The 26,760-nt window shown below is 47.1% G+C and overlaps 2 protein-coding genes across 4 annotated transcripts in view; one reads left to right on the top strand and one right to left on the bottom strand.

Annotated features, from left to right (window-relative positions):
- LOC119972362 (tubulin delta chain-like) overlaps positions 1-13,453 on the top strand; it is a 138,817-nt gene extending 125,364 nt beyond the window's left edge. The window contains exons 11-12 of one of the 2 annotated variants that reach the window (XM_038808920.1): positions 5,938-6,029; positions 12,081-12,207. In XM_038808920.1, the coding sequence (XP_038664848.1) occupies positions 5,938-5,993 (56 nt within the window). In that variant the 3' untranslated portion in view covers positions 5,994-6,029; positions 12,081-12,207. Of the gene's footprint in view, positions 1-5,937; positions 6,030-12,080 lie in introns of both variants that reach the window. The other variant, XM_038808919.1, reaches the window with a different exon arrangement.
- kif9 (kinesin family member 9) overlaps positions 13,349-26,760 on the bottom strand; it is a 200,068-nt gene continuing 186,656 nt past the window's right edge. For both annotated transcript variants that reach the window (XM_038808916.1, XM_038808917.1), the window contains exons 19-21: positions 24,848-24,960; positions 22,664-22,768; positions 13,349-13,666 (exon numbers count right to left, since the gene is read on the bottom strand). In XM_038808916.1, the coding sequence (XP_038664844.1) occupies positions 13,547-13,666; positions 22,664-22,768; positions 24,848-24,960 (338 nt within the window). In that variant the 3' untranslated portion in view covers positions 13,349-13,546. The remainder of the gene's footprint in view (positions 13,667-22,663; positions 22,769-24,847; positions 24,961-26,760) is intronic.

Here is a 26,760-nt window from a genome sequence, read left to right as displayed (position 1 = left end):
CAGTTCAAGGGCAATTAGAGATGGGCAACAAAAGGTAGGCGTTGCCAGTCATGCCCACATCCCACGAAAGAATAATTTTTCAAATATTGGTGAGGCCACTGTCTGCGCATGTGTCAACTTTGCCATAGAGTTTTGATAGTGGAGTTAATGACTATATGCATTACACTTTTCAACTGTTCCACAGGCACCAAGGACAGCTACAGTGCCCCTCTGCCACTCCCATTAGTCTGCCTCGGAGCAGCATCCCTTACTGGTCCCACAGCAAGGGGTTGTTGGCCTCCATTAGAGTGGGCCACAATGTCCGGTATTTTTGCTTTAACTGGACAGTGAATGGGTAGGCAGCCACTGCCACTGTCGGTCGGTCCACCTTGGACCTGGGGGTCCCAAGAATTGTCCCGGTGGCTGACAATTTTTAGAGTTGCCAAGATTCACTTTGCAGATGCTGACAGCACATTCTTTGCATTTTCGATGGTTAAAAGAGAGGCTGTTTGAGCTGTTTAAAATGGAGAGAGGTGGGTTACAGCCCAGAAGGAAAAGAAGCATTTATATACTGCTTTTCACAAGTGCCAGAAGACTCAAAGCATTGCGCAGCTAATTAAATACTTTGGAAGTACAGACACTCTCGTAATGTAGGAAATGCAGCAGCCAATATTTGCACAGCAAATTTCCACAAACAGCAATGTGATAATGACCAGATATTCTTTTTTTTACGATGTTGACTGAGTGATAAATATTGGCCAGGACACCAGGAATAAGTCACCTATAAAATAGCGCTGGGGGATCTTTCACCTTCACCCAAGCAGGGAGGTGAGAACTTGATTTAAATTCTCATCAAAAGGACAGTACCCCTGACAATGCGACATTTCTTTCATACTTCGCTGAAGTATAAACTTTATTTTTGTGCCCAAGCCCTGGAGTATGTTACAATCCTTGTGGGGGATTTGTAAACCAAAATAACCACATTTACTGAATGACCCCAAAAATGAAGCAATTCCACTCTTTGAAGCCTTTATTTTAACAAGAATCAGAAACCATATAAATTGAGCACAAATTAACTGGCAAATTACTATTAGCACAAACTGTAACTTACATGTGGAATAGCAGATACAACAAAAGACTATCTTGATGTGTTATCTGTGTTGGTCTAACATCGACTGCAACTGGATGCAGTAAAACGAGAAACAGGCTTCCGACACAGGAGATGGCCCAACACCGTTTTATTGAACCTGTTGATTGCTGTACATAATCTGCTGTGGGTTGACACGCTATTAACCTAACGGACAACCTCCTACTGGCTTGACCAGACTAGCTCTCTATCACATGGTGATAATGTTCACTGGCCTGTGCACTGCGACTATCTCCCTGGCTGTGTCCTGTGAGAGAGAGAGAGCCTTAATGCCCTGTGGGCTTTATAATGGTGGTGTCCTGTCTGGTGATTGGTTATTCTGTGTCGTGTGTTCATTGGTTATCCTGTGAGCCAATCACTGCCTGTCTGCATCTCATGATATACATGAGTGGATATTATGGCATATCTCACGAGATTACAAGAGTTCATATCGCTCCCTGCACAAATGTGGACATGTGCAATCTGACAGCCTTTCCAACTTGGCCTCCCGGATGTTAGATCTCACTCTTTTTCACTCAACGGATTTTGCCCTTGGCTCACCTGTAACAGTAGAGCTACTCCTAGAGTCCCCAAGAAACAGCCATCACCCAAACAGCAGACGCATGCAAAACCTCCTTCCCGTGGTTCAAAATAGTCTGGATGGCACAAATTGCCCAGAGACTCATTTATCTGGTTCCTTTAATACACCTCGCCAAACAGTCTTGTCAGCTCTGCCAAATCTGAAGCATAGCTATAGAATTATCCACTTCCCAGTCTCTGCTCTAACTCTATCTTCAGCTTTCTGCCCTGCACAGAACTCCTTGTAAATGTGCCCTCTCTGTTCTCCCCTCTGGTGAAACGGTCCTTTTTTTTGTAATAGTAATTTATTTGTCTTTCTTCTCTGTGTCTGGCCACAATGGGTTTTTGTATCTTAACTTCCTTCCTATTGGTACTGCTTCCAAGAAAAGGATTTCCAGGATATGTACCAGTATTTCTTATTATCCACGAAAATTACAATTGATCCCTTTACAATTGATGCAAATTCTTAAAAGTCCTTTTCAAATATTCCTGAAAATAATAACAGATTGGCTATCGGGGGTAGGCAGGAATGTGGGATTGAGGTTACAACAGATTAACCATGATCTCATTGATGGCAGAACAGGCTCGAGGGACCGAGTGGCCTACTCCTGCTCCGAATTTGTATGTTTGTACAAACTGAACCACAGCTGACAATAACCACATAAAGGAACACCTTTCACCTCCCACATTAACCATCCTGTGGCTGCTGTTAGTGAAATTGCCAATTTCAAGCTAATTATTTTTTTTAAAGGGTCAATTGCTCAATGGAGGTCCACACAGGGTGGCCAGATGACCCAGTTTTTCACTAAACATCCTGGAGTCCTGACAATCTTCTCCAGATTGCTCAAATGTTCGGATCTTCAGCCTCCCCTCCCTTTTAACTCACCCTTCGATATTTACTATCAGAAAACCAAGCCCCCATCCGAAAAAAAGCCCTTTTCCTGCTGCATTGCACTCTGAGGATTGAAAATACAGAGGGAGAAAGAGCTTCCTGGTAGCATTCCCTTCAACTTGCGGGAATACATTAAGAAACCTTTCCTTCGAGGGGTGAGTTAAAAGGGAGGGGACTCTGTGAGGATGAAAATCCAAACATTTGAGCAATCTGTCGACTCCAGGATGTTTAGTGAAAAACTGGGGCATCTGGCCACCCTATGGGGGCCTCCAGTGCGCAATTGCCCCTTTTTTTGAAATAATTAGCCTTAAATAAGCAATTGAAACTGAGATGAGGGATTGTTCAGCTGTCTCTCGGGTGCTGAGTGCGTGGTTGTTGTTGTGACTGATGTTTAGGGGCTAAAGGCTCTATAAAGCTGCCCCACCCTCACTCACCTTCAGCCACTCCACTATGATGCAGACCCCGTGCCTTCCCCAGCCACCCACATTACTCTGGATCCACTGAAAACAAATCAAATATATTGATGTACATCAGTTTTATTGGCATTTTTCAGATGAAGGCAGTCTCTCTCCCTCTCAGTGATATTGGAAGTGTATGACGATTGCTCAGTGTGATGATATGATCTGCATACTCGTCTGCCATTGGGCCAGAACGTCGGCTTACCATTGGCCCTGGTTGGTCATGTGCCTCTCGACCGATTGGCCGAGAGGCTGAGTTAACCACGCCTCTATCAACGAGGTATAAATGCTCAGAAGCCTGACGATCGTTCCTTTCCACTGTAGACGATCGCCAGGCTGTGTTCTAGTTAATTAAAGCCTGACATTGGTAAATCACTCGCCTCGCGTGCAATTGATGGTGCATCACTCAGTGAACCCGAGTTGGTGGCTGCTTTCTGTGGGAGCCTGGTTTGATCAGCCAATGTGCTCAAATTGGTTTGATTGTGAGGGGAAGGGGAGGGGGTAAGAATGGAGGAGTGAGGGGAAGGGCGGGTAAGAAGCTGATTTATAGGAGGCACTGAGGTTAATTTATAGGAGTTACTGGGGTAGGTTATAAGCAGTCATGAGGTTAATTAGCACCATAAACTCCTGGGAGTCAGGAGAGAATCAGCCTCTGGGTGATGACAGAGGATTGACAGCAGTATCTGAGCAAAGTCATTTCAACCTGAATTATCATTTCCTTTCCTGCCTGCTTTTAAATGGAAATTAGTCTTTTCATTGTGCACTGCACAGTCAAGTTAGAGTGGAATAGAAGATTCTGGCTGTGATCCTGTGGTAATCTTTTCCCTTGGTACAAGTCTTGATTCAGCCTTTTTCAAAGAAAATTAGGCAGAAATGAGGTTACACACAATTGTCTGGTTTGTAATTGCTGCCATCAATAATCGGGTGTTTTGGTCGGGTTGCCAACTTTCGCTGGACATATCCTGGTAGATGTCAGCGTATGATCTCTGACCTTCAATGGCCCCGCCCCCATTCTCATGCCATTGGTCGTCCAACATGTCAATCAATTCACAGACCCACCTTCCCAGTTTTGATTTTTGAAAATCTGGGGCTAGATTCTCCCCTACCCGGCGGGGTGGGGGGTTCCGACGGGATAGAGTGGCGTGAACCACTCTGGCGTCGGGCCGCCCCAAAGGTGCGAAATCCTCTGCACCTTTAGGGGCTAAGCCGTCACCTTGAGGGGCTAGGCCCACGCCGGAGTGGTTCCCATCCCGCTGGTCGGCATGGAAGGCCTTTGGTGCCATGCCAGCTGGGGCCGAAGGGACTTCACCGGCCAGCGGAAGTCTGCGCATGCGCGGGGGCTTCAGCGGCTGCTGATGTCATCCTCACACATGCACAGGGGAGGGGGTCACTTCCGCGTCGGCCATCTCGTAGTCTATGGCCGACGCGGAAGGAAAAGAGTGCCCCAGGGCACAGGCCCGCCCGCGGATCGGGGGGCCCGGATCTCGGACCAGGCCACCGTGGGGGCACCCCCCTCGGGGCCCGATCGCCCCCCCGCCCCCCCCAGGACCCCGGAGCCTGCCCGTGCCGCCAGTCCCGCCGGTAAGGAAGGTGGTTTGATTCATGCTGGCGGGACCAGCATTACAGCAGCGGGACGTCGGCCCATCGCGGGCCAGAGGATCGCCGGGTGGGGGGAGCCCGCCGACCGGCGCGGCGCGATTCCCGCCCCCGCCGAATCTCCGGTGCTGGAGACTTCGGGAAACGACGGGGGCGGGATTCACGCCGGCCCCCGGCGATTCTCCGACCCGGTGGGGGGTCGGAGAATCCAGCCCCTGGTCACTGTGATAAACCACTGTGTTGCATTGTGTTGTGTTGTACATGCCTGGGCTTGTCCCAGCTGGTTCCACCTGTGGCTCCCTTCGGGCTCATGTATAAAGGTGGCTAGTCTCCGCTCTGCCTCAGTTCGGGTCCAGAGGCAGGAGGCTTGCTGCTTAGTGTATTAAAACCTCAGTTACATTCATCACTCGTCGTGTGCTAATTGAAGGCATATCAGTCACCCTAGGCCCACAACCAATAGGAACTGAAGAAGGGCTGCTCTGAACAGATTTTGCAAGGGACACCCAGAGGCAACAGATCAAAAATATAAAGACTTCCGTCCATCAACTGGGACTGACCTTAACATCAAAACTCAAGAGTGTGAGAGGTAGATGTGTGTGGTGATATGATCTGCATACCTGTCTGCCATTGGGGCAGAACACCGGCTTACCATTGGCCCTGGTCGGTCATGTGCCTCTTGACTGATTGGCTGAGAGGCTGAGTTAACCACGCCTCCATTAACGAGGTATAAATGGACAAACGCCCGGCGATCGTCCATTCCATTGTAGACGATCGCAGAGCTATGTTCTAGTCTATTAAAGCCTGACTTTTGTAAAGCACTCGTCTCGCGTACAATTGATGGCGCATCAATGTGCTAGCCCAGTCCCAAACACCAGTGATCCGAATTTTCCTTTGTGTCTGCTGCTAACTTCCTGCTAAGTGTTTGCTGCTAAAATGTGCTGTTAGGTGAATTGGACGTTCTGAATTCTCCCTCTGTGTACCCGAACAGGCGCCAGAGTGTGTGACGAGGGGATTTTCACAGTAACTTCATTGCAGTGTTGATGTAAGCCTACTTGTGTCAACGATAAAGATTATTATTAACTGCCAAACAAAACCCATATTACCTCCAGCGAAACCTTCCTGTTCCTGTAGCAAGGCCTGTTGCATTGCAACAAGTAGCAAGGGCTTTCCTCAGTGTGGTGTATTGCTGACCCTTCAGCACATTGACAGATAACTTAAAAAATGATTTTTAATATTTTCAAACTGTTATGACACTTTTCAAAATGGTTATAAAATCTTAAAATACATTTTAACACCTTTTCTAACAGTTTTCAGAAGTGTGCTGGGTTATGGCTCCCCACCCAACCTGGCTCCTCTCCCCTGATCTGGACGCCTTCCGCTCAGTCATCAATTTCAAATGGTAAAAACAAACCTATTTGCTCTTTGATTGGATGTAGTGGGGGTATACGGCTCTCACAGTCAATGTTGTGTGCAATCAGCATGCACCTCACCGCATGTGCCCTGATTTTGAGTGTGTATCACTTTAGTCATGCTGGTCGGAAAGAAAACTCAGTGGATAAAAACCAGCAGAATCTGGCAACCCTGCATGCCTCGTGGGTCGCACTCAGTACCCTGATGGGCCGCACAGTGCCCATTACTGCTCTATACCCTTGGGACCTCTGGCTCCTTTCCCCACCCGCCAGCACCTCTCTAACAAGTCCGACGGCCTACATCTAAACCAGAGCAGGACTACCATCCTTGCTGGCGGGTTTGCTAGTGCTGTTGGGAAGAGTTTAAACTAATTTGGCAGGGGAGGGGGATGCAGACTGATCGCAGAATAGGGACACAGTATAACATAGAAAAGCAATCAGGTCAGAGGGAATACAGCGGTAGTAAGTTTCAAGGGAGTAAGCCTCTACTTCAATGGCAGGAGTATTAAAGGTAAAACAGGTGAGTTAAGAGCGATGATTGACACGTGTAATTATGATATGATAGCTATCACAGAGACATGGTTGAGTGAGGGGCAGGATTGGCAGCTCAACATCCTAGGATATAGAATCTTCAGGCAAGACAGAGGTGGGTGTAAAAGGGGGAGACATTGCATTATTAGTTAATGAGGCAGTTACCTCAGTAAGGAGGGATGTTATCTTGGAGGGGGGCATCAAATTAAGCTTTGTAGGTAGAGCTTAGGAATAAAAAAGGTACAGCTACGTTGCTAGGTGTTTATTATTGACCCACAGAGAGCCAGTGGGAATTTGAGGAACAAATATGTGCACAATTCGTGGAGGGGTGTAAAAATAATAAGGAGTACTTAAAATGTATACAGGAGAATGTTTCTGCTCAATATGTCGACGATCCAACAAGGGATGGGGCAGTGCTGGACCTAATTCTGGGGAATGAAGCCGGACAGGTAGTTGATGTGTTGGTGAGGGAACAATTTAGTAATAGTGACCAATTTAAATTTGTTATGGACAAAGAAATAGACAAGATGCAAAAATAGGTTTTGAATTGGGGAAGAGGAGATTTTGACAAAATAAGGCAGGATTCGGCTAAGGTAGACTGGAAAGAGCTAACTGTGGGGAAACCTACAGAAGAGCAGTGGGGGGCTTTCAAAGATGAAATGTACAGGCCCAATATGTTCCGTCTAGGGTAATAGGAAGGTGTAGCAAACACCGAGAACCAAGGCTGACCAGAGACATTCAGGATACAATGAGAAGGAAAAAAGAAGCTTTTAACAAGTATAAGGTGAGCAAGTCAGCAGAGACATTAGTGGGGTACAGAAAGTGCAGGATGGAGATTAAGAAATGAATTAGGAGAGCAAAGAAGGGATATTGGAATGCCCTGGCTGGTAAAAGCAGCAGAAATCACAGGGATCTGTGCTGGGCCCACTATTGTTTGTCATTTATATAAATGACATAAATGACTAGTTTCAAAATGACTATAAGTGACTATATGGGGGGTAGGATTAGTAAGCTTGTGGATGACACAAAGATTGGCTGTGTGGTTAACAGTGGGGTTAAGTGTCTTGGGTTACAGGACTATATAGATAGGATGGTTAAATGGGCGGATAAGTGGCAGATGGAATTTAACTCTGAAAAGTGTGAGGTGCTACACTTTGGAAGGAGTAATTTAACAGGAAGTACACTATGAAAGGTCTGACACTGGGAAGTTCTGAGGAACAAAGGGACCTTGGCGTGTTTGTCCATAGACCTCTGAAGGCAGAAGGGCAGGTCAGTAGGATGGTGAAAATGGCACATGAGACACTTGCTTTTATCAATCGGGCACAGATTACAAAAGCAGGGAGGCCATGATGGAGCTGTATAGAACTTTGGTGAGGCCACATCTGTTGTACTGTGAGCAATTCTGGTCGCCACATTATAGGAAGGATGTAATTGAACTGCAGCGGGTGCAGAGAGGATTCACCAGGATGTTGCCTGGGATGGAATATTTCAGTTGTAAAAAGAGATTGGATAGGCTTGAGTTGTTTGCTGGAGCAGAGAAGACTGAGGGGCGACATGATTGAGGTGTACAAGATTATAAGGGCATGGAGAGGGTGGATATGGAGCAGCTGTTCCCTTAGTTGGAGGATCAGTTACGAGGGGGCACAAGTTCAAAGTGAGGGGTGGGAGGTTTTGGGGCGATTTGAGGAAAAACCCTTTTACCCAGAGGGTGGTGACGGTCTGGAATGCACTGCCTGGGAAGGTGGTAGAGGGGGGATGCTTCACATCCTTTAAAAAATACCTGGATGAGTACTTGGCACGCCATAACATTCAAGGCTCTAGGCCAAGTGAGATTAGTTGGGCAGGACAGGGCTTGGTGGGCCTCTTCTGAATGAAAATCGCTTATTGTCACGAGTAGACTTCAATGAAGTTACTGTGAAAAGCCCCTAGTCGCCACATTCTGGCGCCTGTCCGGGGAGGCTGTTACGGGAATCGAACCGTGCTGCTGGCCTGCTTGGTCTGCTTTCAAAGCCAGCGATTTAGTCCAGTGTGCTAAACAGCCCCTCTGCACTGTAGTATTCTGTTATTCTGTGAACTCTAGCGTCCCTGATTCGTCTCCCACCATCAACCCCTCTGGCTCTCTCCTCACCACCTCGTCCTGCTGCTCAGTCCTGCTGTTGTCAGCTGAGCGGGGAAGGGAGCCCATTCACACACACTCCAACTTCTGAATTTCAGCATAAGTGAACTCGCCGAATGTTATGGTGCCGAATGTTATGGCGCCATTACGTCATTCGATAACCGCAAACTTCTCAGTGTTCAACATTACTGAGAAAGGTAAATTCAAGGCAATGTTTGTTGTTGTTGCTTGCCAGGGAATCTTGGCCTTAATTTTGAAGCAAGTGCCAGACTTTACATACAGACCTGCTTCTCTCCAGTATGGTGTGCCAAATGGGACAAAAGTCACAATCTTACTGTGTGCGCAAAATAATTAGAATATTCTTGATAACAAGCAATCCAGACTGCTGTGCAGATGTTCAAAGGCCGCAACACCCAAAGTAAACAGGAATTAGTGCATGCAGGACTGACAGATTCTGCAAAAGTCCACCTCCAAACTCCACTCCTGACAATTCTAAGGTAAACCTTGTAATAGTGGGCACTGGGGATGAAGGAAAGTTCCTGTGCAGGGATGTCTCTCCGAGCGCTAGCCACAATCGCACTCCCATCGCCGACCCCCCCCACCCCCCCGGGCAGATACTCAAAAAGCCCAAGCACAGGGCTAAAGAGCTGGCTTTTAAAGCAGACCAGGGCAGGCCAGCAGCACGGTTCAATTCCCGTCCCAGCCTCCCTGAACAGGCGGCGGAATGTGGTGACTAGGGGCTTTTCACAGTAACTTCATTTGAAGCCTACTTGTGACAAGTGATTTTCATTTTCATTTCATTTCATAGTAGCTACGCTCCGAACGTGGAATCAAATGAAGCAACACTTTGGACTAACCAAAACATCCACCATTGCTCCCATCTGCAATAATCACGGGTTCAGTCCCGCAATGACGGATGCCACCTTCAAGAGGTGGAGACAGGACAAAGGAACACGGACGGTTAGGGACATGTACCCGGACGGTAGAGTAGCGACCCTGGGACAACTCACGGAGAGGTTTCAGCTCCTGAGCGGGAATAACCTGAGGTACATACAGGTTAAAAACTTCCTCTGCAAGGAAATGACCCCCAGATACCAATACAGTCACTAATAGAAAGACTACTGAACGCAGGTGACCTAGTGGAGAGGAACTGTTTTGACATGTATGGATGACTGTTAGAAGAGGTGCGCTCACCTCTGGAGGAGACAAGAAATAGGAGGAAGAACTAGGCAGGGAGGTAGGCAGAGGATTCTGGATTGAAGCACTGCACAGGGCAAACTTCACCTCCAAGTGCGCAGGGCTGAGCCTAACGCAGCTAACGGCGGTGCACAGAGCTCACCTAACGAGAACACGAATGAGCGGGTTCTTCCTGGAGGTGGAGGACAAATACGAACAGTGCCAGGGAGGTCGGTCAACCACACTAACATTTTCTGGGCTTGCCCCAGACTTGTCGGGTATTGGATGTCCTTCTTTGAGGCCATGCCCAGGGTTGTGGGAGAGAGGGAGGAGCCGTGCCCAGAACAGGCACAACTCTTCATGGGGACGGGGGCTAAAGCCCTAACTTTGCCTCCCTCATTGCCCGCCGGAGACTCCTGCTCGGCTGGTGAACGGCAGTACCACCCAAGGCTGCAGACTGGCTGTCTGACCTGGCGGAAGTTCTCAGGCTGGAGAAGATAAAGTTTGCCATCCGTGGGTCGGAAGAAGGATTTCACAGGAAGTGGAAGCCGTTCACCAACTTGTTTCAAGACCTGTTCGTAGCCGGCAACCAGTAGAATAGGAGGGGGGGGGGGGGGGGGGTACACAGAGCAAGTCATGGAACAAGAAAAATAAAGGGTGAGGAGGTGAGGGGAGGAAAGCGGTGGGGGGGGGGGGGGGGGGGGGGGGGATGCACCCAAGAGGAACACGGGGGACAGGCAGAAGGGTGGAAAACTGCAGGAGACCGGTTTGGTGGCAAATTAATGCCTGAACTACACTGTACATAAACAATGTAAATATGTGTTTTAGCCAAGTCTGACAGTGTAAAGTCCGCAAGAGAAGTATATTCGCTAAGGGGGGGCTGTTTTCAGACGTTGGTTGAAACTCCTTCCTTTGTTGATCTATGCGTTTGTTTTGTCTGGCTTTGTGAATTTGTGACATAAAATGTATAAAGCTCAATAAAAATATTTTTTTAAATAGTGGGCACTGGGGGAGAAGTTGCAGTTGAATTAACTCTTTGCAAGTGAATTAATGACTGTTTCTACCTTGAATTCTGTGTTGTGATATTAATTATATTATATTGCTGTTTATTTAAATACAGACTGCTAAACAGATGATTTGGTCAAAAATACTTACTCAACAGGTTTTAAGACTAGACATATACGAATTGTTCTGGTGACTCAATTTTCTACACCAGGCCTCCATCTGCCTTGGCTATCCTCAATCCTCTACATGATCTAACTGGATGTGAGCCTTACATCCAAGTTAAACTATCTTTTTATCATGTTGTAATTTGTGGGAGTGTGCAGTGCACCAATTAGCTGTCCCAATTCCGACTTGAAAACAGTAATTACACCGCAAAAGTACTTCAGTGGCTGTAAAGCACTTTGGCACATCCGGTGGCTGTGAAAGGCTGTATAAGAGCAGATTTTCTGTCCTTTCATGGGATCTGGTCATTACTGGCAAGGACAACATTAATTGTCTATCCCAATTGCTCTTGAAAAGGTGGTGTTCAGCTGCCTTCTTACTCTGCTACAGTCCATGTGGTGGTCCAGTTCCAAGTCAGGATGGTGTGGGACCAGAGGGTAACTTGCACATGATGCTGTTTCCATGCGCCTGCTGTTCTTTTTCTTCTTGGTAGTAGAAGTTGCCAAAAAAAACATTCCGAGCTGCTGCAATGTATCGATAAGTACACACCAAAAAAATTGTGCATTAGTGGTGGATGGTGTTGAGCTGCTTGAGTGCTAGAATTTCACTCATCCAGGCAAGTGGAAGGTATTCCATTATTTATTAAACTCTTGACTTGTGTTCAGTGTTGGTAATGTTTGAGAATAGGAGAATAGGATGAAGGTTGGAGATTAGCTATCTGTGGACGATAGCAGGCCAGAATGAAATAGTGGAGGTGTGAGGATAGTCTACAGGGTAGTGTACAGGATCTGTGGAAGGAGATTAAATGGGTAGAGTGAGTCCATGATAGAGGAGAGTGGACAGTCTGTGAGAGGAGATTAAATAGGCAAATTGAATCTATTACAGGGACAGTGTACAGAATCTCTGGGAAGAATGAGCCTTGTTTGCTCAGTAAAATATTTATGCATAATACAGTTTTAAAATATTCCTAATTTGTAGAGTAAATTAAAAATTCAGGATTGTATACTTTGGATTTCTGAAGTCTTTGATTTTTCTTCCCATCTCTTTTAAGATCCTTGGAATATTGTTGACCAGACTTCACCCAGCCAGTCGCTGACCATTTGTGCCAACCATAGCAGCGTGTCAGACTATATGCAACGTGTCCTAGAGAAGGCCCGGATCATGTACGATGCCCACGCCTATCTCCACTGGTACTGGAAGCACGGCTGTGAAGAGGGAGACTTCTTGCAGGCCTTTGAGATTCTGGATTCTGTGGTGGACGAATACAGTGCTGCAGGAGATCACTGACCATCCATCTCACTGATTTACGTGTCATTAATAAGCATTGATGTGTGGGACAGGAGGGGCAGGGACTAGGCATTGGCCTTTCTCCTATAGGATGTAGACTATTATCCAGTTCAGTCTCCTGTTTTGAAACATGGGCAGACACAGTCCAATTATTGGTATAGGCAATGGAGAAATGTAACACTTGTTCATTCTGATGTTGTGGGTGAGGCACAGTATTGGAAGCAGAAGTTTTACTCTGTTTTCAGATATGCTCTTAATGTCCTGAGTGTGTTGAATGTTGACAAAATTACAGTCTTTAGCACAAAATTCAACCCAGCTCTACCTTTTTAATATGGGAAGCATTAACTCCAGTTGCCTCTGTGGTTCTGAGTGTCACGGTAGCTCGATGGTTAGCACTGTTGCTTCACAGTGCCATGGTCTCAGATTCAATTCCCAGCCTGGGTCACTGTCTGTGCGGTGTCTGCACGTTCTCCCTGTGTCTGCGTGGGTTTCCTCCAAGTGCTCCGGTTTCCTCCCACAAGTCCCGAAAGATGTGCTGTTAGGTGAATTGGACATTCTGAATTCTCCCTCTGTGTACCCGAACAGGCGCCGGAATGTGGCGACTGGGGGATTTTCGCAGTAACTTCATTGTAATGTTAATGTAAGCCTACTTGTGACAATAATAAAGATTATAATAAAGATTATATTGGGCAAATCAATAAGATTGCAGGCTTATTGGTTGGTCTAGTGCTGAGGTTATGAGAGTGCCCCAAGTGGTTGCGTGCCGGTAGGCTGGGAAGTTAAAATAACAAGCAGTGCTTCTGCGCCTGATCGCTGTCCAGAGTTCAGCTAACTCAGTCGACGCTGTTGAATGAACCCTGGACTATGTGCTGAGATTAGGTAACTGAGCACGTGCTGAAGGTTGAACCCTGTGTGTGTGGCACAGTACTAGACGAGCCAGTGCATTTATTCACTCGGCCACCAGGGGTATCACAACCCTATCTGAGATCCATATCTGAGAACAGTTTTAAAATAAAACTAAACATACTTGCATGTGGTGAAACACAACTTCTGATCTTGATTCATTTATTTAACTTTGTACAGAAATTATTTTTGGGGCTGCTGGCCTTAAATTTATTGCCAGTGATTTTGTTTTTTTTTAAAAACTGTTATTAAACAGTATTTACTCTTTATGGAGAAGACCTGGTGGGTTCATTTTGGCTTTCATTTCCTTCACGAATAACTCAATTGTTAGTTCACACTAAAGATAGAGGGTGGTTTGTTCTTGATGGTGTGGATGACCATTCCAGGTTTCTTCCTTATTGGCACTGAGACTGATTGAGACTGAGCCATGGCTTTAACATAGTTTTGCTGGAAGAAATAAGAAAATCACAGTGAAGTAAGGAACATGCCAACGAGCATGAGACACAAATCTTATTTGTACAGAGCCTTGGTCTAACACCTTCTGGAGTATTGCATTGAATTTTAGGCACCAAAACTAGGCGGCTATACTGGGCATTGAGCAGATAGAGTGGAGGTTCACCAGAATCATAGCGGGGCTTAATGGGTTGACTAAACTTGGCTTGAATTCAAACAGAAAATGCTGGAAATACTCAGCAGATCTGGTAGAAAGAGAAAAACAGCGGGCGGAATATTACCAGAATTTGGCAAAGTGTCAGGCTTAGACTGAAAACTGGCGTGTCACTCTGTTGCACAAACCGGCTTTCTCTGCAAATATTGAGCCTCCTTGGAGGGAAAAAGAATGAGTGGACATGGTTCAAGCCTTTACTCTGGCAGGGTGGAGCCTGATTGAAATGGCAAACGGCTCCACAAAGATCAGGGCACCATCTGTAAAGGGTATCCCGATGAGCACTGAATCTCAACAACCCAAGCCCCCTCACGGAGGTATTGTCTCACACAACTTCCCATTACCCTTTATGTTCCTTTGTTTCAGTTATTTACTGAATTTTCCCTTCAGAGATGCAACAATCTCCCTGTGACAAAAGCATTTCCCCTGGTTTTGGGCACAGTAGTGTAATGGTTATGCCAACCGCAGGTTTGTGAAACTCCTGGCTCCCCCCTCACTGTTTCAAACTTGAGATGAATGTAGGAATTGTAGATATATTGTGTTATACGTAGTTGGTGCAGTAAGAGTTCAAAGCCTGGGATAGTGTGTGACTGCTGCAGTCATGATTTTTAAAAGTCCTGGTTTGAAAAGCAGCAGGAGACAGAGGTACAATTAAAGCATTCATTCCAGCTAAAGATATTGTTTGCTGAAGCTGGGCATTGGAATTTTGTTAATACTATGGGGGTAATTTGAGACATTGAGCAGGATTCTCCGGTCTACCTGTCACGTGTTTCTCGTCCACACACCGTTCGCTATAGCTGGGTTCTTTTTTCAAAAAAATTTTTTTATTCTCCTTTTTCACATTTTCATCATATTTACAACAAATAATTAACAATAACAACTAATACAATGGCAAACCCCTAGCCCCTCATCCCACCCACCCTCAAACAGCTCCCAACATTTTAATACAAAACACCAATGAAAAAGAATCATCATTAATTTATACATTCCAAACGCCCCCCAAACCCCCCTAATGTTCAATGTCATCCAATTCGTGAAAATGCATGATGAACAAGGTCCATGAGTTGTAGAACCCTTCCATCCTTCCCCTCAACTCAAACTTCACTTTCTTTTTTTTTTAGAAAATATTTTATGAAGGCATTTAAAGTTTTAACACTTTTAAACAGAAAAATCCAACAAAGACAAAAAACCCACATGACAAAGCCATCCCCCCTCAAACACAGACCCCAATCAACATGGTCCATATAAACACTCTGTCTCATGGCCCTCCCTTCATTGGGTTTCCTACCCTTATTCGTCACTTCCATGCCTCCTCATTTTCCTCCCACCCCCCATTCCCCCCCCCCCCCCCCCCCCCCCCCGCTGACAGACTAATTTTCCTTGAAGAAGTCGATGACAGTTGTCACCTCCGAATGAACCCCTTAAGGCGAATTTGATTTTCTTCAACCTGAGAAACCCCGCCTTGTCGCTTACTCATACCCCCGGCTTCGGGGGCTCCGAGTCCCTCCATCCCAGCAGAATCCATCTCCGGGCCACCAGGGAAACAAAAGCCAAAACGTCGGCCTCTCTTCCCCCCCCTGGGCTCACGGATCTTCCGACATTCCAAATATCGCCTCTGGACTCGGAGTCACTGTCCCTTGCAGGACCTCAGATATGACGTCTGCTAATCCCTGCCAAAAGCCCCTCAACCTCGGACACGCCCAGAACATGTGCACATGGTTCGCAGGCCCTCCACCACATCGTCCACACCTGTCCTCCACCTCCTCAAAAAAACAGCTCATCCGGGCCACAGTCATATGAGCCCTTTGGACCACCTTGAATTGGATCAGGCTAAGTCTAGCACACAACAAGGACGCATTCACTCTCTGCAGGGCCTCCTCCCATAGACCAACCTCCAACGCCCCTCCCAACTGTTCTTCCCACTTCCTCTTCACCTCCCCTATTGGAACTCCTTCCCACTCCAGCTCCTTGTAGGCCTCCGAGACCTTCCCCTCCCCAACTCCTGTTTCTGACATCGCCTTGTCCTTTGTGGGAGGCGTGGGAAGCTTGAGACCTGACTCCGAACAAAATTCCATACTTGCAGGTACCTGAACCCATTCCCACCTGGCAACTCAAACTCCTCCTCTAGCTCCTCCAAACTCGGAAAGCCCTCCTCAATAAAAAGATCTTCAAATCTCATAATCCCGGCCCGCTGCTACCTCCTAAAGCCCTGGTCCAGACCCCCCTCCCAGATCGAACTGATGGTTGTCACAGATCAGTGCCCAGACGGACGCCCCCTCCAACCCCATGTGCTGCCCCCACTGTCCCCACACCCTCAGGGCTGCCACGAGCACCGGGCTTGTGGAGTATTGAGCCAGCGAGAATGGCAGAGGCGCCGTTAACAATGCACTCAAACCCGTGCCCTTACAGGATGCTGCCTCCACCCGCTCCCACACTGACTCCTCCTCCCCCCCCCCCCCCCCCCCCCCCACTATCCACTTCCTGACCATCGATACATTAGCCGCCCAGTAGCAATTGGTAAAGTTCGGAAGAGCCAACTCCCCCTCCCCGCGCCCCCGCAGAACCTTCCTCACCCGCGGGGTTTTCCGGCCCAAATAAAACCCGGGATCGCCTCATTCATCTTCCTGAAAAATGCATTTGGGATAAAAATTTGGAGACACTGAAACACAAACAGCAATCTCGGGAGGACTATCATTTTCACAGTCTGTACCCTCCCTGCCAGTGACAGCAGGACACGTCCCACCTTCGGATGTCCTCTTTCATTTGTTCTATTAGTCTACCCAAATTCAATTTGTGAAGCCGACTCCATTCCCATGCTTGAATACCCAGAAACCTAAAGTTCTCTCCCACCACCTTGAACGGCATCTCACCCAATCTCTTCACCTGCCCGCTTGCCTGAATCGAAAAAAACTCGCTTTTTGCCCATATTCAATTTGTAACCTGAGAACCAACCAAATTCCTCCAGTGTCCCCGTAAACCCTCCAATCCCCCTCTCCCAGCGGGTCTGCTATATATAGGAACAAATCGTTCGCATAGTGCGAGACCGTGTGTTCCACCCCCGCTCGTACTATCCCCCGCCAAATGTTCGGGGGGGTCACCCAGGCCATCGGAGACCCCTGGTGATCAGGGTAAGTGCAGGGTGGCTCCCTGGCCCTCCCCCTGGAACATGTGCACTTTGGCACTGCCCAGCTAACACCTTGGCACTGCCAACCTGGCAGGACCTGGCTGGGTGCCATGGTGGCAGTGCAAGGGTGCCTAAGTGCCAAGATGGCACTGCCAAGGGTCAGAGGGGGTCATGTCCATGAAATGAGGGTGGAGTTTGGGGGTGTAATGGGTGGCGGTCCTAGAAGGAATAGGGTGCTGTAAGGGGGCTTGGGGAGCCTGAAGGGGGGGACTCCCAGGGACTCCATAGCAGGGTGTCCTCACTTGGGGGATGTGGGATAGTGTAGCCATCTAAGATGGCCACCTGCAAAGGACCATGGGAATTATGGCCAACCCAGGTCTCAGACAGATACAGAGCCTATGTGTATCTGAAACACTGGTCACGAGACCTGATCGAAACCCCCCACTCCTTTGCATTTTAATGGCCCATTTCCCCAGGACAATAGAACTCCAATGAAGCAACCGGTACAGCCACAGACTGATCAGCACCACTCCCTTTACTCAGAAAGCCCAACTGCCAAGGTCAATGACTGCTGAGTACCCGCCCAGCTACCAAGGCACCCGCCCCTTTATTGGCTGAAATAGAAGACAGTGACCAGAGCCTTGTCGAACTATTGGGTCCAAGGTTAAAGACCGCCCCAAAGAGCACAAAATCCCAGAGGAATAAAAGAGGACACAGCCATGTGTCAAACCAATTGTAGCAGGAACAAGTAGCCAAGTTCAAGACCAACGATCGCTACCTGATGGATGAGCCCAGCAGAGACAGAGTTGCTTTCTTCGAACCAGCCAAGTGAAATCCAGATAGAGGCCTTATCCATTTGCACAGTGCCGGTTGCCCTGAAGTTAAGTAGATCTGCGGCGTCTGGTCTGGGATCTGCGGCGTCTGGTCTGGGATCTGCGGCGTCTGGTCTGGGATCTGCGGCGTCTGGTCTGGGATCTGCGGCGTCTGGTCTGGGATCTGCGGCGTCTGGTCTGGGATCTGCGGCGTCTGGTCTGGGATCTGCGGCGTCTGGTCTGGGATCTGCGGCGTCTGGTCTGGGATCTGCGGCGTCTGGTCTGGGATCTGCGGCGTCTGGTCTGGGATCTGCAGCTGATAGGTGTAGTTTAACTCATAGTAGATATTGTGTTTGCATGTCGAGGTAACACTTGTGTATGTAAATAAACCATCTTTTGAACTAACTAACTGGTTGTGTGGACATTTGAACAATATAAGGGCAAGCTTGTGGTCCACCAATATTATCATTAATATTAGCAATAGTATTGGCGACGCTGTTGGGATCGAAAATGGGCAACAGTAGTGTCCACGTGTGTGTGGGGTGACATTGCCCATGGGTGAGGGGTGTGGGGGACTCACAAGCTCACTTAGAGATCAGGGCACCCATTTCAAAATGGGGGCCTCATCTCTGAGTTCAGCTCCTCAGTGATAAAAAAAATTCTGGGTGGAATCCTGCATCCTGCCGCACCAGTTTTCTAGCGTGGCGCGCTCCTGCCGGCAGCGGGATCCTCCATCCCGGAGACTGAAGTGGAGACCCGCTACAACGAGGCCCATGCAGCCACCCAGGGTGTCATTGAGCGGTGCATCGGACTCCTCAAGATGTGGTTCTGATGCCTCGACCGCTCTGGAGGTGCATTGCGGACTCTGTCCCCGCATGCCCCCCATCCCATCCCTTCACCCCTGGTTCTGCCGATGCAAGGCACCATGGAGGCCTCTGGTCCTAGCAGCCATCCCTGCTGCTAGTATGCTCCATGGCCCAGGCCCCCACCTGCCTTGTAGGGGCAACTGTGGGCGTTGCCCTGGGTGGGCCGCCGGCTGGATGGGGGGGGGGGGGGGGGTTGGCGGAAGGTCGGTGTCACTCTGCAGAACCAAGGTTCAAGATGATGGTCAGTAGGGTGCTCAGCAAGCTGGCTGCCTTGCAGGCCACGGTAATGGTGGTCTGGACTGGACTCCACTCCAAACCCGTTTGGGGGGGGGGGGGGGGGGGAGGAGCACCCCTTGCTCTGCCAAGCACCTTACATTATAATGCCTGCAGATACACATCCCCACAGTTTCAAACTGTGAAATTCCTGGCTTTCCTCTTGCTGTTTCAAACCGTGAAACCCCCAATTCCCTTCTCACTGTGCCAAACTGTGAAATTCCTGGCTTTCAAATCGCTAGACAGTGAAGTTCCCAGCTCTCCACTTACTATTTCAAAGTATGAAACTCATACCTCTCCTCTCACTAGACTTTGAAACTTAGAGCTCTTCTCTCGCTGTCTCAGAAGCTGTCTATTTAAACTGTTGGAGAAAATTGCCCGCCTGCTGAAGCTACTCAATGTGATCTCCTCTTTCCAAGACAACTTGATGGGTAAGGTCAGCTATGTCAAGATGGCATCACAACTCTTTGAGATCCGCTGTGGAGTCAAAAAGGGTTGTAGTCTTCAGCATATTCTTCTTTTTGTTGCTGTCATATGCCTTCAGATCAGCTGCAGTGTGTCTACTTGCTTACAGCTGTCAGAAAGCTATTTCCCCATGCTTACCTGAATTCCAAGAAAAAGCTGCACCAAGTCCTCATCAGGGAGTTGTTCTTAGCCAACGATCATTTCATACTGAGGAACACCTTCAGCGACAAATGGACAGACTCTCACATGCCTGTAAAGTTTGCTGTGACCATCAGCATCAAGAAGACAAATGCCAGAGTCCAGGATGTTGCCAGACCACCATCTATCAGCGCTGACAATGTGACCTGGGAAATTGTTGTTGTTTTACTTATCTAGGCTAGACAATAGCCAGCAATCAGTCACTTGATGTTGAAGTCAACACATACATTGCAAAAGCTGCGGATATTCTGTGAAAGCTGAGTAAGAGAATGTGGACCAACAGCTACCCCACTGAGAACACTAAATTGCAAGTCTACATCCTGCATCCTCAGGGCACTCCTCTATGTAGTGAGACGTGGACAAATTATGCTGCCAGGAAAAAAGGCTGAACAGTTTCCACCTTTGCTGTTTTAAAAGTATTGTTGATATCACTTGGCAGTACCAGGTCTCCAGCTCAGAGGTCCTGGAGCATGCTAATTACATCAGCAGACACTCATTGCTGAGCCAAAGACCTCTGTGCTGGGTCAGCCACGTCCATTAGATAGATGATGGACCTCCACCCAAAGGTCAGTCATACAGTGAATTGGCCTCTGGGTCATGAACTGTTGGGTTTCCAAACATCCGCTAAAAGGACATCTGCAAATGAGATATGAAGATGACAAACATTGACACTAACAACTGGGAGTCAGTCACTGAGGTTGACTGGGGAAGAGCACAGGAAGAATGAACAGAAACAAAGTGTTCAGCTGACTGAGAAGAGGGCCAGAGGAAAGAGAGTTCAGCGAAACATGCACCTTCTCAGCTCACTGTCTTCCTCTGCAACAAATGGGGCAGAGACTGGTATGCCAGAGTGGGATTCCTGAGGGACACCAGGCAATGCTTATCAGAGTTGACTACCACGGCACAAACCATCGTCTTATCAGATGGAAAGCTGCCACCCACATCAATGTGATTGACTCTTAACTGTCCAAGTTGTATCACCACCTTCGCAAGGGCAACTAGAGTTGGGCAATAAATGTCAGCCTGGCCAGTGACACCAAATCCTGAGCATGAATTAGAAGATAAAAATCTCTTGACGACAATTTTTTTTAAAAATTCCAATTAAGGGAAAATTTAGCGTGCCCATTCCACCTCCACGGCACATCTTTGGGTTGTGGGGGTTAGACCAACACAGAACAATTTTTAATTGATATCCTGTCCTCTTGCCACTGATTCTCTTATCCTAGAAAACCACCTTGCCTCCAACTTTAAAAAACCTATATCGCATTTTCTCTTAGTGCTTTCCTAAATGCAGGAAGCTTACCACCAGTGTATACTGGCCCATGTGACTGTCTCACACTCCTGGGAAAAAGCTAAATGAGGAATGCAAAATAGCTGGACAGAATTTACATCATTCTGTTGATTCGATCTAAACAATTCTTTTAAAAAAAATGTATTTTATTACAAACATGTATCAAAACAGGTTGCAGCAAATAAACACCGCGGGAAACATACTTCCCACCCATCAACTTTACGGTCTGTACAACTTTTTCCCCTTTTTCAGCCTCCCCCTCACCCCGAGATGAATAGCCCCTCATACACAGTCACAAACAATCCCCCTCCTTTTCTCAAACCCCTCTGCAGAGCCCCTTAACTCATACTTTATCTTCTCCAACCGCAGGAAGTCGTACAGCTCATCCAACCAAGCTTTTACCCCTGGTGGCGATGTCGACCGTCACTCCTGTAAAATTTGCCATGTGCAATCAGAGAGCTGAAGGCACGACATCGCCTTCCTCGTCTCTACGAGCTCTGGTTTCTCTGAAATTCCAAATACCGCCACAACCTCTTCCCCAACTATCCTGGCTAGGACCGCGAACACTCCCGTCCAGAATCTTTCCAATTTTTCACAACCTCACAAAATGTGCGCATGATTCGCTGGCCCCCGCCCACACTTCTCACACTCATCTGCTACCCCTTGGAAGAACCCACTCATCCTCGCCCGAGTCATATGCACCCTGTGCACCAACTTAAACTGGCTCAGGCTCATCCTTGTACAGGAGGAGGTCCCATTTACCTTATGCAGTGCCTCAATCCATACTCTCCAATTGATCTCCCCTCCCAACTCCCCTTCCCATTTCTCCTTGATCTTCACCACCCATTCGCCTCCCTGCTCCCTCAGCCACTTGTATATATCCCCAATTCTTCCCTTCCCTTCTACATCCGGGAGCAGCAGTCGCTCCAGTAGGGTGTAGCCCAGCAACCTTGGGAACCTCCTCCAGACCTTTTGGCGCAAAGTCCCTAACCTGCAGATACCTGAATTCATTCACCCTCGGCAGCTCTACCGATCTAAACACCTCCCGCTGAAGAGCTGGAGATCACATCTCAAAATTTGGTGATAATTACTCTGACACAAAGAGTAAAGAACGTTTAGTTGGGGAAAAACAAAAAGGCATAACGCAATTGCTGCTGGGGTTCTATGTGGAGGCAGGTGGGGCATGACCAATTTGCAAAGCCACGTTGTCATTTTCATACACTCATCCCTTGAATGTGTGTAGGTTGAAGGGTTGCCAATCCTCCAGGATTTACCTGAAATTACCAGGAATAGAAGATTAATCTCCAGGACACCGCTGTGTGCAGCGCCGGGGTAAAGATCATTGGTATAGTAAAAGAGATTTATTTGTTGATGTCATTTTCTTTGAATATTTCTCTATACCAGATAGGAAAATGATGAAAATGGCAAAAAGAAACGGTTGTCTGGCTGACATTCAAGGATCACTCAATTGCGTAATGAGTTTTTTTGCTTTCCAATTGGCTTGGAAGGCAGTACGTCACAAGGATGGATATGTTAGCCGATTAATGGCTGAAGTGTGGTTGCATGTCATGTGATGGAACCTCCGAGAATACAGTTGGCAACGGTATTGGTCAGCCACACTGCGATCACATGTTTACAGTAAGGAATAAAGAATGAATTACCTGTCCCTCACCCTCAACAACTTTTTAAAAATTCTTACTGAGCACTATTCCAGATGGTTCATCCAATTATCTGTCCAGCCTTTCACCTACCCTCTGTTCCAGCTTCATCCGTGCTTTATAAAATGCCATTGAACTGGGATTTTCCATCAGGATTTCATCCTGGATGCGTTGGAACTTCTCCTTATCATCTTCGTCCTAGATAGATGGAAGGCACAGAGAAATAAGACTAGGGCGGGTTGCTCTTCCCAGTAGTTCCTGTGGATACTGGATTGTGCTCGGGATTGGGATCGTTTCTCCACATTGTGGCAGAAAAGACCCTTATTTTACAATTCCTATTTGCTTTAACATTTTCCTTTGTTTTTCTCCCATCCTCAGATTTAAACTTCTTAAACATTGGTTTTCATTTTACTGGCACAAGTGAAAGTTTGCTCCAATCTATATGGTGTTGATTTACACCTGCAGTACTTCCTGCATTTGATTCAAATACTCCTCTAGAAATCTCTCTCTCCTACCTGCCAATGCCTCCAACATTCTCCTTTGTTTAGATGGCTCAATCACTGCAATGAGGGTTCAACTTCCTGGTACCTTGTAGCAAAGTCTTAAGAAGAAACTCACCCTCAAGGACCTAATCATCCTCCCTTTATCACTTTTCATTAACGTGGATAGTATTTCAGAAATTAATATATGCAGTACATTTTTTAAACCTCCTTCCTTTTTTTAAAACTAAATTTAGAGTACCCAATAATTTTTTCCAATTAAGGGGCAATTTAGCATGGCCAATCCACCTACTCTGCACATTTTTGGGTTGTGGGGGCGAAACCCACGCAGACACGGGGAGAATGTACAAACTCCACACGGACAGTGACCCAGAGCCGGGATCAAACCTGGGACCTCAGCGCCGTGAGGCAGCTGTGCTAACCACTAGGCCACCGTGCTGCCCTTTAAACCTCCTTCCTAATGTTCCATGGTGTGCTTCTTCCCACATGGGTGACAGCAACTGGTTCTTCACCTGCTCTCTTTACTATTCTAACTAGCCAGATATCAGATGCTTGATCAGGGAAGCAACGTGCCATCCTCTGTTCTGATTCGGACCAAAGTCGATCTGTATACCCCTAATGTCACAACTTTTTCTTTCCACTCCTTCCCTGACAGACTGCTAGATTGGCCCAATGCATTAACCACCCTTACCTCTCGAGTCTCCACATAATCTCTCCAGAGGACAGAAACTGTTGGAGAGCAGTAGAGATTATAGGAGATCATCGAATTTACAGTGCAGAAGGAGGCCATTCGGCCCATAGAGTCTGCACTAGCCCTTGGAAAGAGCACCCCACTTAAGCCCACGCCTCCACCCTATCCCCATAACCCAGTAACCCCATCTAACCTTTTTTGGACACTAAGGGCAATTTATCATGGCCAACCCACCTAACCTGCACATCTTTGGACTGTGGGAGGAAACCTGAGCACCCGGAGGAAACCCATGAAGACATGGGGAGAACGTGCCGACTCCGTACAGATAGTGACCCAAGCCGGGAATCGAAAAGTGCTAACCACTATGCTACCGTGCAGCCCTTATGACTGGCCCTTTCCACTATTAAACCATGACTTTTATCTCACTAACAGACTGACAATCTTTCTGTAGGTAACTGGGACTCAAAGAAACTTCTTCCCCCAATAGTGTGACTAGTGGCTTATTGCTAACTAAGCCTGATTACTTCATCCTTGACTTTATCGACTAGCTTGTGGTTGTTGCAGGTGAAACTCTCCCGTACCATCAGAAAAGCATTTTACAACTTTTGAAATGCACAAATTATTCCATCCTCATGCAACTTTCAAGGGTATGGAGAATGAGCAGAAGCATGATGTTAGACTAGTTGGGATATTAAAGATTATGGGTAGAGAATACAACAGTGGGATTAGAATGGGCAAAATATTAAAGGGTGTGGAGGGAGGGCAGGAGTGGGATGAGATTAAAGGATGCGGGAAGAGTGATATTAGACTCGGTAGAATATTAAAGGGCATGGATACTGAGCAGGAAAGGGAGATTAAATTAGGGAGGGTGAGCAGGAGAATGGCATTAGAGTAGGTGGAGTATTGAAGGGTATGGCAAGCAAGCAAGATACAGGGTTTATATTTGGGACTCGTGAAAGGAAGAGCATTAGTGTTGATTTGCTAGGCTGAATGGCTATGCTTCTTGTTAGGCCAGGCTAAGTGCAGATCAAGACTAGGAAGAGATAGAATATACATGTGTAGTGTAAGCAATCCTGAGCTACTTACCAGAGATAGCATTCTGGTGTTTGGGATCAATCCTGGTCGGATGTTATCTTTTTGTGGTGCATTTCGAACATCATCAGAAATGAGAAAAGACTCATTGTACCAAATATTAAACTCTGTACCGGAAGAAAACATAATTAAATAAATCACTATTAAAATCATACTGCCAAATTTCTCCTCTCTTTTCTGACAGTTTCTGAGGATTGGCTTGTTGGGCATCAGCCTGCCTTTGTGCTTTGTGCTAACATTCTTTATTTCTGAGCCAAGCCACTCAGCATGAACAGCGGTTTGAATCTGGGGTCATCACAGCTGAACCGACTCCCACTTTCAACCTGGGCACTGGCTAAATTTAGCATCTGATTAAGATTTAAAAATGTATTTTTCTTGGGGGCTGAGGCATTCACTGTTCTCGCCATCATCATTCTTGTCTCTTCTTGTCTTCGAAGCTTTTGCCATTCACCTCCTGGTTTTCCTTGGTGTGTCTAGCCCAGCCTGGTCCCTCAGCACAGATGGAATAAGAACAGAGTACTGAAGTTATGTCCAAGCTTATAGTGCAGGGTCAGATCATGAGGAGTTTGTGTGCACATTTTGGGTCTGCATACTAAACAAATGCAGACAAGAGGAACAAGGACATGTGAGGTGGGAGTGGTTATGTGAATGTAGTTGTTATGGTACTGGGCTAGCAACCTGAGGACCATGATCTCAGAGTAGGGGATATTAGCACAAGAAAAAATAAGGATGAAACGTGTTGAGATATCACTAACCCTCTCTGTGTTACTACTGTATTTCAGGGAAGGGAACATGACACTTCCATCTAGTTACATAGAACATAGAATTTGCAATGCAGAAGGAGGCCATTTGGCCCATCGAGTCTGCACCGACCCTTGGAAAGACCACCCCACTAAAGCCCACACTTCCACCCTATCCCCGTAGCCCAGTAACCCCTCCTAACCTTTTTGTACACTAAGGGCAATTTAGCATGGCAATCCACCTAACCTACAAGACTGTGGGAGGAAACCGGAGCACCCGGAGGAAACCCACACAGACTTGGGGAGAATGTGCAGACTCAGCACAGACAGTGACCCAAGCCGGGAATCAAACCTGGGGCCCTGGAGCTGTGAAGCCACTCCAGATTCTTAATTAATGCCCTCAGGGGCAACTAGGAATGGTCAATAATTGCTGTGTTGCTGGTGTTACCTTGAAAGCAAATTGAAAACAAAGGCTGAGGATTGGGACTAGAGGCCAGAATCATTGGGGGGATAAAAGGAGCAGAGGACCGAGTGCATTGCGGGAATGAGAGTGGGATCAGTAGCCCAGAGCATCGGGGATAAAACGAAAGGGAGTCTAAAGCACTGGGAAAGCAAAACAAGTAGCCAGGATGATAAAAGGAGAGAGTGTGGAGAGAGAAAGAGAGCAAAAATAAATTAAGGAGTGTCCTCACAGAATAGCAGGCAGATCAAGTGAGTATCTTTTGCTCTTTAAGCTAGTAGTTCAAACTAGGAAGTGGGAAATATAGTTAATACTTTAATAAACCAAGAATTTAAAACTAGTTAACCCAATTAGTTAATAAAATTAAGACAATTGAATGACTACAAGCCTTATAAAATTAAATATTTTAAGCAAGGTTAGATAGGAATGGCAGGGTCCATGTGGTGTAACTGCAGTGCTTGGGAGTTTGTGAAGACAAGTGTGATACTGAGCAACCACATTTTCAGCCAGATTCTAAACTTGGAGTTAGGCTTGAAATTATTGATTTGGAGTCTAAAATGCAGACATCAAGGAGGGAGGGACACTTTCATTCAGGAGACAATCACACCCATAACATAGGGAGTAATTTAGATTTGGTCAGTGATAAATGTAGGAAATTGTTATACATTATATTTTGGGTGCAATTCAACTGATACATTTCTAAATGT

The sequence above is a fragment of the Scyliorhinus canicula genome, chromosome 10 (assembly GCF_902713615.1).
Source record: "Scyliorhinus canicula chromosome 10, sScyCan1.1, whole genome shotgun sequence".
NCBI classification, from domain to species: domain Eukaryota; kingdom Metazoa; phylum Chordata; class Chondrichthyes; order Carcharhiniformes; family Scyliorhinidae; genus Scyliorhinus; species Scyliorhinus canicula.
This window is presented reverse-complemented; position numbering and strand designations above follow the sequence as displayed.